The 15,109-nt window shown below is 38.5% G+C and overlaps 1 protein-coding gene across 1 annotated transcript in view; it reads right to left on the bottom strand.

The window, feature by feature from the left end:
* Positions 1 to 13,885, bottom strand: part of kif6 (kinesin family member 6) — a 76,431-nt gene extending 62,546 nt beyond the window's left edge. The window contains exons 1-5 of the mRNA XM_055005545.1: positions 13,733 to 13,885; positions 9,622 to 9,731; positions 7,378 to 7,452; positions 2,700 to 2,847; positions 2,327 to 2,436 (exon numbers count right to left, since the gene is read on the bottom strand). Of these exons, the coding sequence (XP_054861520.1) occupies positions 2,327 to 2,436; positions 2,700 to 2,847; positions 7,378 to 7,452; positions 9,622 to 9,731; positions 13,733 to 13,792 (503 nt within the window). The 5' untranslated portion in view covers positions 13,793 to 13,885. The remainder of the gene's footprint in view (positions 1 to 2,326; positions 2,437 to 2,699; positions 2,848 to 7,377; positions 7,453 to 9,621; positions 9,732 to 13,732) is intronic.
* Positions 13,886 to 15,109: the final 1,224 nt, after the last annotated feature.

Below are 15,109 nucleotides of genomic sequence, written 5' to 3'. Positions count from 1 at the left end.
CACATCATTTCTAACCAGCCACCAGGGTTGTGACAGTACGGCTACTGGACTGACATGTCAAAGAGGAAGACTAGAGAACATATGTAGATAATTATGTTAACATGTGTAGGTCATTGAGGTTAGTTTGATAAAACAGCATTAATCTTATTGTGATTAAAAGAGGTGTCATGGCAGAGTTATTTTCCTGAACAGCCCCACTAACCCAACATCTCATTTGATTATAACATTTGAAAAAAAGAAATGCTATAGACATGGAAAGAATTAGGGTAATTTACAGACTTTCCAGCATTTACAGGGTAAAAAAACAAAGGCATGGCTGAAATCATGCACAGATGGAGAGAAGAAAAAATAAACCAGAAAACAGTGCAAGAATGTCAGAAAAAGTAAACGGGTGATGTAGGCAGTGAAAGAGAGAAGCAGAGCAACAGTGGAAGGCAGAAATCTGTCAGTGCCACAGCTTCTCCTTGAATCAGCAAGTGTGGCCACAGAATGGTTGACGATGGGCACTGTCTATTTCCAGAAGACTGTGATTTGTGGGTATCTAAACTTTAAGCTGGATCCTTTGCAAAAGGACAGAAGGAACTTAAATTTAAACAAACACCAATATGATGTACTAAGATGATGTCGTGCCTGGAAGTCCTGTTTTAAGATAAATATGTATTGAGCGTGACAAAAACAGGCAAATAAAAACAAATAATAATAAGAGCATTGACGGGCAAATCTCTGCACAGATAGAATTTATAGTTACAAAAAACGATGGATGCAAAGTAAGAAAAATTTCAGCTGAGTGAAAAAGGGTCAACAGTGATTATTACAGGCAATTACAAGGAAAAGCAAGGCACAGAAGGACGCAACAGCAGACACAAAGAGCCAGCAGCGACCAACTACGAAAAACCATTTCTTCACAGGACCCTGTTACTCTCCACTCCAGTGCTGGAGTCTGCCACCAGGTTGACCACATCCACTGCTGTCCCAAAGTCTCATTAGTCAGCTGGCAGTTCATAGTGGGTTGGTAAATACTGTAGTCTCCATATTTCACCACACAGTAACTGAGCCAAGCTGACAAATAGCTGCTCAGGAATAGGGCTTGGCCAAGACCACAAGAGCTTTTACAAAAATAATGAAGCCAGTGGTTATTGGTTTTAACAACTTTAAAATAAGTGTTGTAATCATCCATTACTGCATACCTTCAACACTGCAAAAACTCAAAATCTTACCAAGTCTGTTTGTCTTATTTTCAGTCAAAATGTCTCATCCCACTTGATTTAAGATAAATTCACTTAACAAGTGACATTTCAGCAGATGGAGGGACTTGTTTTAAGACAATGCATCTGAAATATCTTGTTAAGTCAAACAATATTTAAATTATCTTGTTTTGAGTTCAAAATAAGTTTAACCCTTGTGTCGTCATGCAGGTCAAAATTGACTCATTTTAAAGTTTGAAAATGTGGGAAAAAAAATCTATTTTCACTGTGAAACTTTTGATGTCAACATTTTTGGGAAATCTTTGAACATTTGTTGATGGAAAAAAAGAAATGTTAAAAATGTTCAGCGAATTTCGCTGAATTTTGGTTGATTTTTTTTTAATGTTCTTATAGAAAATATTAGAAGTTTTACAGATATATATGTAATCATTTTAGATATTTTTTATGTAAATTATTTTTTTTGGAAGATTTTTACTCATTTTTTGAAAATATATAATATTTGAAAATTTTGCCAAATTTAAGGATTTTTTTTTTTTTTTTTTTTTTTTAAATAAAACTTTTTAGGGAAATTTTTAAGGAATTATTGGAATTTTCTTCCTGAAGGTTTTGCAAATTTTCAGAAATTTGGGGAATTTTTTGCAGATTTTTTTGATTTTTGTCAGACAAGGAAACAATATTTTTTGGTGCCCGTAAATGGAGACAGCAGGAGGGTTAATACATCTCAAAGCAGGAGGTTACATGAAAGCAAAAACATATTTTTGAGTAAAAAACTGCTTTTTTTTAAGCATGTCTGACTTATTTTAAGACACATAAGCTTGACAATCCTGGTAAAATAGAGCTTAAAATAAGTTTTCACAGCTAATTTTAAGATTTCAAGATTCTAAATATCATATATTATTTCAAAAAATCTTAGCAAGCCATTTCTCACTTGTTCTATTGGCAGATTTTTCACTTATTTCAAGGTAAAATTTCCTTGAAATAAGATTTTTTTTTCTTGTTTTGAGACGGGCTTTTTTTTCCAGTGAAGGTGAAATACACTGTATGATCGTAGCTGTTGACATTTTCAGAAGCATAGAAGCATACCAAAAAATATAGCAAATGCAAAAAAAGGGAACACTGACGGTAGGTCCTCCAGTCGAGATGCTTCATGTCGGGAATCCAGAAGGTCATATCCCACCTCATTGTAGATCTCCAGGTAGGAGATGTTCGTGGTATAAACCATGTTGCTGTCCTATGGAGCAAAAATGTATTATCTAAAACTGGACTGGATGCAAAAAGATGTTTAATATTCTAAACATGTATTTCGGACATTTGGCAGAAGCGTGTATAGAAGTAAATAAATACATTCAGGTGCTATGCAGTGGAGAAGAGAATGAATGGAGGTAACGACAGGCAAAAAGGGTTCTAATTTACCTTTTCTGCCATGTAATAATGTGTGTTGTCTGTAGGTATTAATCAATTAAGTGAAAAGCAGACAGATGTCACTGTGCTGACCTGGCTGAAGCGTTCGTACAGGTAGGACAGGGTCCGAGGAACAATTCCCCGATCATTGTAACGCTGGGCACCTCCTGTGATGGTAAAGGTCTTCCCACTGCCTGTCTGGCCATAGGCAAATATGGTGCCATTATAGCCAGCCAATACACTGTACAGACACAGAAACATACAACAAACACTGTGAAAGCCCTCAATATTTGATCTTTACAGTATAATTTAAGCAAACTATCTGATATTGTTGACAATTAATGACTTGTTTGACATATTTCCTCTCAGTCAAAATATGTTTTCAGCATTGTTCCCCCATTTGTCTTTCGCCAACCAGCTAACAGGCCGAATTTTCTGAAACTCCGTAGAGACGGAGCAGGGGCAAAGGATGAAACCATTCAAATTTGGTGTGGATTTGGATCACTTTCTTTAAAATTTCTAGACAGGGCATTGGCCTTAGTGGTTGACAGCTCTTCAATTGTACAACAGTAATTAAGGTCTATATTTATTAGAGTCCTACCAGTACCAAACCAATTTTAGGGAGTCAAAAAGTGTTGATATTGCTTATATATATTAGAGTTAAGTTGGTGTATTTGTTTCTTAACCTTTAAGCAATGTATTTCACAGACTAGTTAGCAACTTACCCTGAAGAAACCATTATCTGCTGAGCTGCGATGCATACTCTGCTATATGTGATGCAGACAGTGCTAAGACTATTGGAAACACAGGAGTTGAAGTTGCTCTGCTAGTCAAATTGTGATGACACAATTTCCAAATTACCCCAAAAATGTTTTTCTGCTTTATGTTGTGAGAAAAAATTAAGTGAAAGTTTCCTATTGCCATATCAGACAACATATTTGCCTGAAAACTGGATCTGCCGAGGATCTACTTGTATTTTCCTGCAAAAGATGCTTGTACTGTTAAATATCTATTTGTGGTGTCAGTTTCATTCCAGGACTTTTCCTGTTGTCTACCTGCTTTCCACAAGCTTCTTACGCAGAGCTCTTCAAAGAATGCAACAAACTTTATGATGGGTTGTTAAAGTTATTACTCTTAGAGGTAAGTCTGTGTGCAAAGACATATATACATTTAATTAGCCAAGAAGTTCAAATACACCAAGGACAAAACGTCTATGATATTACCAAGGACAACAACAGCTGACACTGTATAGTACTCACTTTTCATATTTTGTGACAAGGCAATTAGCACATAATACACAGGTTCACTGAAATATCTAATTTTCTTTCATTATTCTGTCATCATTTTTGTAACAGTGTTTTCCAACAGACAGATGATAGCAAGATGGGTGGCAGAACAAGCATATTTTACTGTACATGTTCTCTAACAGTGATATGACAAATGATCTTATATTAAGTCCATGAGAACATAGGAACAAATTAGAGCAGACAAAATGCATGTTCACTTCTGTGCTCTTTTTGAAAGAAGTCCTAAAAATAGACACCCAAACAAATAACTGGACTCAAAGAGAACTGATTGCTGATAGCTATTTTTTTTCTGAAATATAGTCTCGTGTTGTTCATTTGAATTAATCCGATGACATCACCATCTTAACTAGCAAAACTGCAAGAGAGTGTCCAACATATTCCAAGGCAGACACCAAGAGTCTCAGTGAATTGAACCTGACACTTTAAATCCACAGGAAAGCATGGCAGTGAGTAGAGAGCTGCTATGGCGACAGACATCTGCTGGTGAACGAGGAATGTCTCAGAGCGTAAGTGACAGAAAGGGCCCAAACCCACTTAACAAGGCAGAGTCCGGTAAATGTTGGTCTGGCACAGAACTGGCCCTCTGCACGTGCACAGGGCCATGGAAACCAAGGGTATCTAGTTCTGTTTGAATGACATAAACTTTCAAAATGACAGAACTCATAGGAGATACAAAATATAGGCATAAAAACTTCTGTTTTGCAGATTTGGAGATAAACCAGCTAGAAAATACCAAAATGACAGAGGGGCCTCTGACACATGAGCTTAGATCAAAGGTGTGGATAAATTCTGTACTCTCTGACTTGCCAGTTGTGAGGAAGAGGATATCTTTACACTGTATTTTAAAAGATGAATTATAAACGAACTTAAGCCTCTCACTTATTCTAATGGAACTGCAGACCCAGTATTTGAGCAGTGTGTGGGTTTCCTTTCCTGTGTGCTGTACAATTCCACACCCTGCATGAGAAGGGTATGGGAAAAACTGCATGTCAGTTTATATAAAACCCTACGGCCACTCATGAGAATGGTGGTTGGTTAGTCTGACTTGGACGGCCATTGAGCGGTCATTTATTCTGAGTCATGGAAGTGATTGGCAGTGGGGAGAGAAGACACAGTCTCAGTGTTTAGCTTAATGTCAGTACTAATGATGCGGACTGGGCCCTTCCACTGAGGCTTGGGCATTTCCCAATGCTTGTTCCTGTTTACACCTCAGCTTTCCTGGAGATTGGCAACTCATCATGCAACAGATCCTTGTTGTTCCTGTTGTTTTTATGAGAAGTTCTATGTTGAATCTTTTGAGGTACTACAGTCAGGGATAAAACTGAGCAGCCCACACTTCTTCTTTGATCTTGGGTTGCAGGTTTTGCAGCCCTCTGAATTGGGATTAGAATGCAGATAGAGGGTTTGCCTTGCCAGCCCACCATCATTACACTGGCTCTTCCTCTCTTGGAGCTATTAATGCTGGTTTGTTTTTAAACTACTGTGTTGGAGTTCAAATGACTGGTTTCGGTTACACCACAGCAGAGACAGAGACTTGTGTGCAAGTAAACGAGTTAGAGCTGTTGGCTAAACTTGAAGTGAGCCAAGTGTGACAGAGTACCAACCAAAACAGCAACCTGACCGTTATTGCTAGTGAGAGGAGAGGCATTCGTGTGCGTCAGTTTTAGTGCGGTGACAGCAAAACTGCTGCAAATCAAAGTGACTCCTGACTAAACCTGAATAAATATTTCCTAACTATTGAGGCTTTAGGAAAATAAGGAGTCAAGCCAAAATGTGACTCTGCTTGTGATTAGTGTGACCAGTTGTGTTTCTGTAGCTGTATTTATGTCCATGTCAACGTACGCTACATAGTTATCAGCACACCGACAGGTTGTCACATGGCATAGTCTATATCAGTCCAAACTGAAATGCCTCTCATAATTTCTGTCATTACCCTTTGTTGGAAGAGTGTGAGGCCTAAATTATGGACTGTTCCTGTGACTGTCTTTGAAAGCAACATATTCAAACTAGAAATGGGGTTTAACAGGCAGATTTATTTACTCCATTCAATCCTGTGTTTTTGCCACAAAGGTGAGATTTGATTAAAAAGGTTTTAACTTGTTGGAATTCTGAACATTCTGTGTGCAAATGGGCATCCATTAGAGAGGGAAAGGAACTGACAGTGGACTAAGAAATGCCTGATGGGGGAGACAGATTGGTCATGGATAGACAGGATGACTGCTGTCCTCTAGACTGCAGGCATTATGCTCATATCAAAGACTAAAGGACGCCAAGCTCAAATCAATAGTACAAGACATAGCCTAGTTGTGACTGCAACTTTTTAACCTGATGTTTACCATCTGCCACAACAAAGAGAGAGCTGTTAAGACATTGGCTGGGGAGGGCAACCTAATACCGAACTCAGTGAACTCGTGTGAGTCAGGTCAAAGATGTCCAAGTCCTTAGTCAGCCAGTCCAGACATCCCACTGTGTTGTTTATATGTCTCCCAATAGCAAAGATAATGCAAAGCATTTGTGGGATTCCACAAATAGCCCCTATTGTGACTAAGAAGACAGGGTGGAATGTTGAGGAGATGTTAGGGCTAAACCAGGAGAGACACATCTTGGCGAGAAGAAGGAGAGGAAAAACCTTGTTCACATAACAACAACACAACCAACATTTGATCACAGGAAATTCCAAGTAAATTCTCTCTCTGGCTGGATATTTTCTCTTTTGGAAGTGAGTCTGGGCAGGGGGCAATACTCTGTCACACATAAGAAGAGCTTTCCTTAGTTAAAATAAAGTGGAAATTTTGTAGAGGCATCTTAGCAGAGCAAGAAACTGAATTTCATCCACTTATCTAAGGATGGTGGATTCCTAAAAACTGTAGTTGCCTGATGCTCACACTGTTGCCAAATAAATTAAATATGCCAAATATTTGTTCTATTATATATATGTTCTATTATATATATAATAAATGACATGCATGCTCTTGCACTTGTACTTAACAAATCAAACCAGTCTAAAGGGCATATCAATATTTAAAAGACTGCTCATGTTTTACATTTAAAAGTAAACTGAATTGGATCAAACCGAATAGTTCTGATGATTACTTGCCTTATTAATATTTAGAACCACATATTTCAGCATGTCAATCTGACTAATGTTGTCCTAATACATTACAAATTTCCCAACAGTTAAAATAAATGAGCAGCTACTGTATATAGTGTACTCATAGCTCTGTGTTGTGGCTAGAAAATGTTCTTACACTCACGATGGCACAGTGTGCCATCTTGCCTGCCAGCTCTGTCCACTTAGTGGTTTAAGTTTGTAAAATATGCCAAAAATCACAGACACCCTCCATTTCCATGTTAAAGAAAGCCGAGCTTTACTGACTTCCTGTCAACAAGCCTGGCTAAAGCCTGTGTGGCCCTCAATGAGGACAGATGAACACTTTTCAAAAAGTATGTTAGTAAGATTTTACCTGTCTGCTACTGGTTTGGCAATGTGTTCAAATATCTCTTCTTGTTTGGTGGCTTGATCAAACACCTTTTGGAACCTGGAGACAAGTGAAAAGAACAGACGCTGTGATACATTTAGCAAAACAGAACAAGACAGACAATCTATTATTCCATTCACCACCATAGTGTAAAAATATATGTTGCTGGTTCTCAATCATCCAAGGCTCAGCACTATTACCCACAGCAGAACCAAATAAGCACATAAAGCAATAAGTTTGGTCTCAACCCATCATGTTTTGTTCCACAGAAAGATGAGAGAGATGTGAGAGGAATCCGCCCAGGAAGATTGTTAAATGTGGAAATTTTATTTCTATAAGGGCACAAGGGAACCTCCACAAGCTATTATAAGACTGTGGTTTTCAAAAGCTCTCAATGTCCACTGCTGTCTGACTCCCTAACTGTGAATTTAGGGCTTGGAAGCGTGGCATGGGCCCTACCCAGAGGGCATATAAGACTGCAGCTTTCACTACCAGCATTAAACAGATGTTTTAGCTCTTCACTGACAGAACTGCTGGATGAATTATTTATGGGAAAAGTGCTTATGCAACCTTGAGAGCTTAGATTCTGGATGTTGCCTTCATTCCCTCTAGCGTGTTTTTACAGTTATACTATTCTTGCAAATTTTAGCTGGGATAGAATTCAAATTAAGAGTGATGAGGATCATCTCTCATATTCTCACTCCTCCCAGTTCTCCCAGTATGCATGATTTCACATACTATTGTAGCTAATTTTAACTTATACGGACATAACAGATGACTGCATGCAATTATACTTCATGTGAATCAAATCTATATTCCTAGAACCAAGCCTTTGCTTTTTTTATAAAGAAAAAATTAAAATAGAACAACTGCAAAAACTTTGAGTTCAGTCGCTGCTCTACAGCATCAATAATGATATATAGCCCTTTGCACATGCAACATGAAACAGAAGTGAGTACACCTCCATGAGTCACTGACAGTAACTCAATGCAACAAAATCCATAAATCTTTCATTACTGAGATTCAAACCTTTCACTTTTTAAGTACTTCATATGTCCACCTTTATTTTCTTTTAGGACAGATTCAGTCCTCCTCTGCATGGAACAGTGTTGCACACATTTCTGGAGAAATGTTCTGCCATTCTTCAGAGATTATTTATTCAGCTGCTCTTTGCTGCATGGATTGTGTTACTCTACTGTTCTCTTTAAAATACCCCAAAGGTGTTCTGTTGGATTCAAGTTGGGCGACATACTTGGCCAGGTGGTATTTTTCGCTTTTTTCTTCTTTAGAAAGTCTTGTGTGATTTTGCCAGTGTGCTTTGGATGGTTATCATGTTGGAATATTCCTCTTCTGCCAAGCTTTTTGCAGACTGGGAGTCATCCTGTCGGCCAGTATTTTGGTCTATCCACAGGCATTTCTGATAGCATCTATACGTGGAATATCTCCAACACCTTTTGCTTTCATGCAGCCCCTTATCGTCACACTCCCACCTCTGTGCTTCACTGTCAGGATTCTGCACTCACTGTGGTAGTCCTTGACAGGGTCAGCCTAACATGTTGGACCCCATGTGAGCTATACAAATTTATCTTGGTTTCACCTGATGAAAAAATATGATCCTAATTTTCATCAGGCTTTTTTCATATTATATAAGTCCAATCTTACAGTTTAGTGCCAAAGAACAAGCAAGTTGTTTCATTTACCTGGATGTTGTGCATAGAAGGTCACGTTATGAAGTGTCTTTCTACTTAAAACCACTGTGCCACTTCATACACAACATATAGGTCCAAAACAGAACATTCTGGTGTTCACACCTCATTTTATAACCACATTCATGCAGTCAGGCTGATTGGAAATCACAGGTGTACTCAGGCTAGTTTCAGTAATCATACGTTTTCTAACAAGTGCTTTAGTGATCACGGCTTTATTCAATTTTGTTGCATTGAATTTCTACTTTGGGGACTGCATTTTCAGCATAGTCTCTCAAGAGCATTTGTTTTTGATGTTTTACAAGAGTATGTACTCTACTTGTAATGAAATTACTTTAATTTGGAATCATTTGGCATTTAAATGATGTTGCACAGGGGGTTAATCACTTGTGCTGTTTACTGTAGAAGTAGATTATTATGGTGAACTTTAAAGATCTCACCAACCGAATTTGCTCTGGATAAATTCAGTGGCTGATTTAAAGAGAAGTTTTAAAGATACAAACATAGCTCTAGGATGCTTTACCTGAATTTGTAGCATTCCCTCTTGTTGTTAACAAAGCCATCAGCCAAGTCCCTGGGCACCACAAACTCCAGAGAAGCACCTGTCTGTTCCTCATTGTCCACGGAGTACACCTGAGGGAGCCAGAGACAACAGCTGAGTCCGTCCCACCGTCAAACAATGGCTACAGTACCACACTATTACCACAGGATAGTGTGGATGGCTAATAAGTGTATCCTATTTGGTTAATTTACCATACGATAAAGTGTGGGGAGTATCTTACAGTAGCTATACAGGTATCCATCTACATGTTTTCAGTTTGTGTACTGCTATGTTGTGTGAGTCATACATGTAACCCAATTAAAACACAAAGGCAATATGTGATATTTAAGGCTAAAATATAAGTCTGGACACTTGTGATTTTGGTACACTGGAAAAAATGTCCCTCTCAAAACAAGAAAAAAATATATTTCAAGAAACTTTTACAATGAAATAAGTGAAAAAATCTGCTAATAGAACAAGTGAAAAATGGCTCGGTAAGATTTCTTGAAATAAGACATGATATTTAGAATATTGAGATCTTAAAATTAGCTGGGAAACTCATTTTAAGCTATATTTTACCAGGACTGTCAAGCTTAGGTGTCTTAAAATAAGCCAGACATGCTAAAAAAAAAAAAAAAAGTAGTTTTTCACTCAGAAATAGATTTTTGCTTTCATGTAACCTCCTAATTTGAGATGTATTAAATTTATTTTGAGTTGCATTTGAGTGGCACTTCTCTAGATTTAAGACCATCTTGTACTTGAAATAAGATTACAAAGATTAATTGAAGCATTTTGAGATGTCTTCTCACAGTTAGCTAGAAATCCTAATATTTAGTCGTGTTTTGACAGCATTTGTTGTGTTTTAGGGGAAGCCAGCTATGCCCAAAAGCAGCTGTTTTTAACTCAAAAATAGACATTTGCTTTATAACATTCATATTGAGTACACAATTTAAGATGTATTTTACTTATTTTAGGTTGGATAACAGCGACATGACTCTAGATTTAAGACCACCTTGTCCTTGAAACAAGATTAAAAAGTGTGATTTAAGCATTTTAAGATATCCGTCTGCAAACAGTTGATTGAAAATACATTTGTTGCAAATATGACCACGGTTCTTACTCCCTCATTTAAAAATAACTCTACACCATGTAAACAAGTCTACTATTGAAATAATTTATTTTTGAATTTGCATGCAAGGCATTAGCAAACTTGACGATATGAACTAATTGGTGATTTTCTGATAAAATGCATTTACTTGACTCAAGTGAAGTTTATTTCTTAAATCAAGATTGTGTGTAGCTTCTACAAATAACACCTCAGCTTGAAAAATGTATAAAAAGTAAAATGAACCTTGTTTCTTGTAAAATACAATTCAAAACAAGAAAATTTCAAGATTGTTTGACTTAAGATATTTAATATGCATTGTCTTAAAACAAGTCCCTCCTGTTAAGTGAATGTATCTTAAATCAAGTGGGATGAGATGTTTTGACTGAAAATGAGACAAATAGACTTGGTAAGATTTTGAGTTTTTGCAGTGTATTGCAAGCCCCAAAATGAAAAGATGGACTTTATGGGGCACGTGTCCTGTAGAAAGCAATAGAAGTGAACAAGCAATCACGGTTACAGTGCGGGCAACTCTATAAACTCATCTCCACTAGCCCAAGCCGAAGCTATGCCTCAGGGGAGACAAGAAAAACTGTGGAACATTAAACCAATAAAGGCTGAGCTCTAGCAGTGGAGGACATTCAAAGTGAGGTGAGCTGGGTCATTCTGAACACCCCCACCCTCTATTTTTGAGCTTCAACATATGTTCTGGCATATGTTTCCAATGGACACTGATGCAATTACAAGTCCCCAGGGTTTCAGGAATAAAAGATAAGACCTAAATGATTGGATTGTTTTTCACTGCTGCTCTGGCTGCAGGGTGCCCTCTGACCACCACTGGTTTTCGTCTTCCCTCAAACATGTACCAAACATCAAAGAGCCCCAGGGAAGTAGACGTGCTCATTTCATTTCAGTGGATATTGTAAGTGCCACAGAAACCCTCACTGTAATATGATTTTTTTTTTCCCAGATTCTTTGCACAAACAATTAACTCGGCTTTAGGAAGAAAAAAATACTTTGCCAGTGGTGTTTCTGATGGGAATAGTCTTTTTATTACATGTACGTCTAATAAAAAGGGCCTTTATCTGATAGCAGGTGAACATGAGTGCACACGTGTACTTCATTGCAAAATACTCACTAGTAAGATGGTGGATAATGTTGTATAAAACTGTCACAGTCTGATGCAACTAATCCAAAATTTAATGCGTCGCTGTGATGAGTGAAATGTTTGCAGAATGCAGGGGCAGTGTATAACATATGAGACTGCATTATTACTGCTACGGCTCTGATATAATGGTTTTAAGTATGACACTGGGGCCGGGGAAATGGTTTCAGCACTGGCAGGTAGTAACACCTCAGGGGCAGTCGAAAGACTTGCTGACAGCTAAGATGGGGCCAAATTTCCTGGTTGGAATTCACAACAGGTCAGCAGGAGTGAGCCTGTTTTAGGATGGATGTTGAGCAACCAGTCCCTATTTTTTACACTTTTATTTACATTATTGTCAGCTGACTTACAGACACATCGTCAATATTTACTCACTTATGTCAGAGTCAGAACACAAGATGCCACCAGAGTGCAGCAAATCTTTGTGCCACAGACTCAGGTGTCACTACCTGAGAGTGATTCTTGGAGGATCTTGGCTTGAAAACCACCTCTCCACTGCAGCATAAATACACAAGTAAAGGGAAAATGACCTTAACTTGTGATAGTTTTGCAGTCTGTGCACAGAAGAGGTAACATACACTCAGTTACACCTGTGAGACGTGATGCAATCTAGTACTACAGCTCTTCCATAAATTCTACTCTAACAGCACTTCTTCATTTCAGGTTGTACTGATATGAAAAAGGATATGATTCTCCTTTATGTTAATTATTTAAGGCATGATTGGTGGCAAAGGTGTACTGCAATGGAAAATGTTGCCCTCCTCATGTTCATGGGTTAAACATGTGGAACATCAGGACAAAATACTGGTTTTTAAAACAGCAAGGAGACAAAACCACTACTGGAGAGAAGAATTATCACTGAAATGATCAGAACTGAAGAGATACAGTATATAAAACAGATAACACATGTTAGGTTGTATGCAGTAACACAGACCTTTTTCACGGCACATTTTTTTAACAAGTCAGCAAGAACAGCGTTCCTTCTTGCAGGGTGGATGTCTCAGTCTGCTGCTGAAGGAGCTGCTTAAAGACCCCACAGTGTCATGCAGTGGGTGAGAGGGATTGTCCATGATGGATGTGAGCTTTGCCAACATCCTCCTCTCACCCACCTCCTCTATGGAGTCCAGGGAACAGTCCAGGACAGAACCTCCTCCTGACCTTCTGTTTAGTCTCTTTCTGTCCCTTTCAGTGCTCCCTGCTCCCCAGCAGACCACTGCATAGAAGATAGCAGACGCTACCACAGAGTCATAGAATGTCTGGAGCAGAGTCCTGCACACTCCAAAGGACCTCAGTCTCCTCAGCAGGTGGAGACCACTTCTTGTACAGGACCTCTGTATTGTGTGTCCAGTCCACTTTATTGTTGAGGCGAACACCCAGGTATTTGTATGAGTCCACCATCTCAATGTCCAATTAGAAGGTGGTTGTTGTTATTATAATAATAATAATAATAATAATAATAATAATAATAATAATAATAATAATAATAATTATAATAATAATAATAATGGAATTTGTAAAGGCATGATCATAATGAACTTAAAAAACATTCGGGCTTTTTTTTTTTTTTTTTTTAACTTTTAATAAAAGTCTATGCAAGATATATCCCATGGACTTGAAAAGTCCCTCAGTTATATATTGACCCAGCTCTTGTTTCTAAATAAAACTGGAAAAATTATCGTGGCAGGAATATAAACCAGTAGATTCCCAAAGGCCTCGTTGACAAGCTACTTCCAAAAGTAGCTAGCTCAAACAAACACTACCTAGCATTAATTTTAACACGCACAGAGTTGTGTTTAACCAAAAATTGAGAGTTCCTCACTTACCGCCGTAGTTTTCTTATTGGGTTTAATGCGACCGAATATCTGTATCGTCTGTTTCACCATTTTCCCCCTCGTTAAAAACCAGATAGTTCAGTCTGGTTCGTTTGCAGGTCGTTAGCTCGCAGGCTAACTTTAGCCTGGTTAGTCGTAGCTGGTTGCTAGGAGACGGTGCGTCCCTCCACAAAGATCGTCTATCAATGTGAAGATGAGTCCTCTGAGTCAGATTTACAAAACCCATCTTCTACTGTGTGTTCCCTAAATGCCTCAGAGGCAGTACTGAAGTGTGTGTGCATGTGTGAGTGTAAGAGGGATATATGAATATATTAAACGCACTGTCAGATGTAAAAATAAATCAGGGATTCATAGCTGTTCTATTTAGTCCGGATGTTTGCTTTTCTCCACAAAGAAAGTATTTTGTGTGTACATGAAAGGTCACCACAGGTTCAGTGACTCATTCAGTTGCATGTTGACAGAAGTGTATTCATCACTGTAGACACTCCCCACACATTAGTCTAATGACTCTTACTCATAAGACAAATAGGTGCGACCACAACTGCCTGATTAGTTACAAAAAAAAGGGGAAAAAAAGGAAACGGCATCTTGGTAAATCACATTTGCAGAAAATCAGTTTAAGAGACTATTCTTTGATCCACCACAAACCAAACTCTGTTTTTGAAATGAAAGACTGGAGAAACCAGTGTCCTGGAATGAGAAATGAGATGTATGAGAATGAGAATAGTGCCTTTTTTTCTCCTTTGTGTGTTTTGCACACAATGTGGGGCTTAGAGGGGCACAAACACAAACCCAGTGGAGTTGTTTAGAGAGCAGCCAATTCAGGCACAAGCTCACACACATGCATGGACATATCATGTTGCACCAGCTGAAGTGCAGTTTACAGGTAAACATTTATTGTTGTGGCTGAATATTACTTGTCCAGTTTCATTTATACTGTTTTTATTATCAGAGGCTATAAACACAGGGGCTAAATCCACCAGAGCATATTCTCTTGTATATAACCCAACCCAGATTCACCGATCAGCTGATTTACACAGCACCACATGTCTGGTGTTGGGAGGGTGTGGGTGAGGTGGGGGATGCTGGCTTTGACCCTGTCTCCAATTTCATGTCTGTGTGTGTCGTTCTGTTTCTGGTATTTCACCTGAACCCTGGATGTCCCCCAAATATATGCCCCTACCAGGAGAGCTGCCCCCAGCTGAAGATCTGGTCTCAGGGTGGCATCCAGGAGAATGGATCACGTTTGTTCCAGTGCATTCCTCGGTGCCGCAGAAAATGCTTCTTGTGTGGTTCTACCTAAGAGATGTGTTTATCATGCATACATGCTGCTGCACAGAAGACTTTAAGAGGGCGTTTTGGCCTAAA

Source organism: Amphiprion ocellaris, chromosome 20 (assembly GCF_022539595.1).
Source record: "Amphiprion ocellaris isolate individual 3 ecotype Okinawa chromosome 20, ASM2253959v1, whole genome shotgun sequence".
Classification (NCBI taxonomy): Eukaryota; Metazoa; Chordata; class Actinopteri; family Pomacentridae; genus Amphiprion; species Amphiprion ocellaris.
The sequence above is the reverse complement of the archived record's forward strand: the minus strand, read 5'-3'. Positions and strand labels throughout refer to the sequence as shown.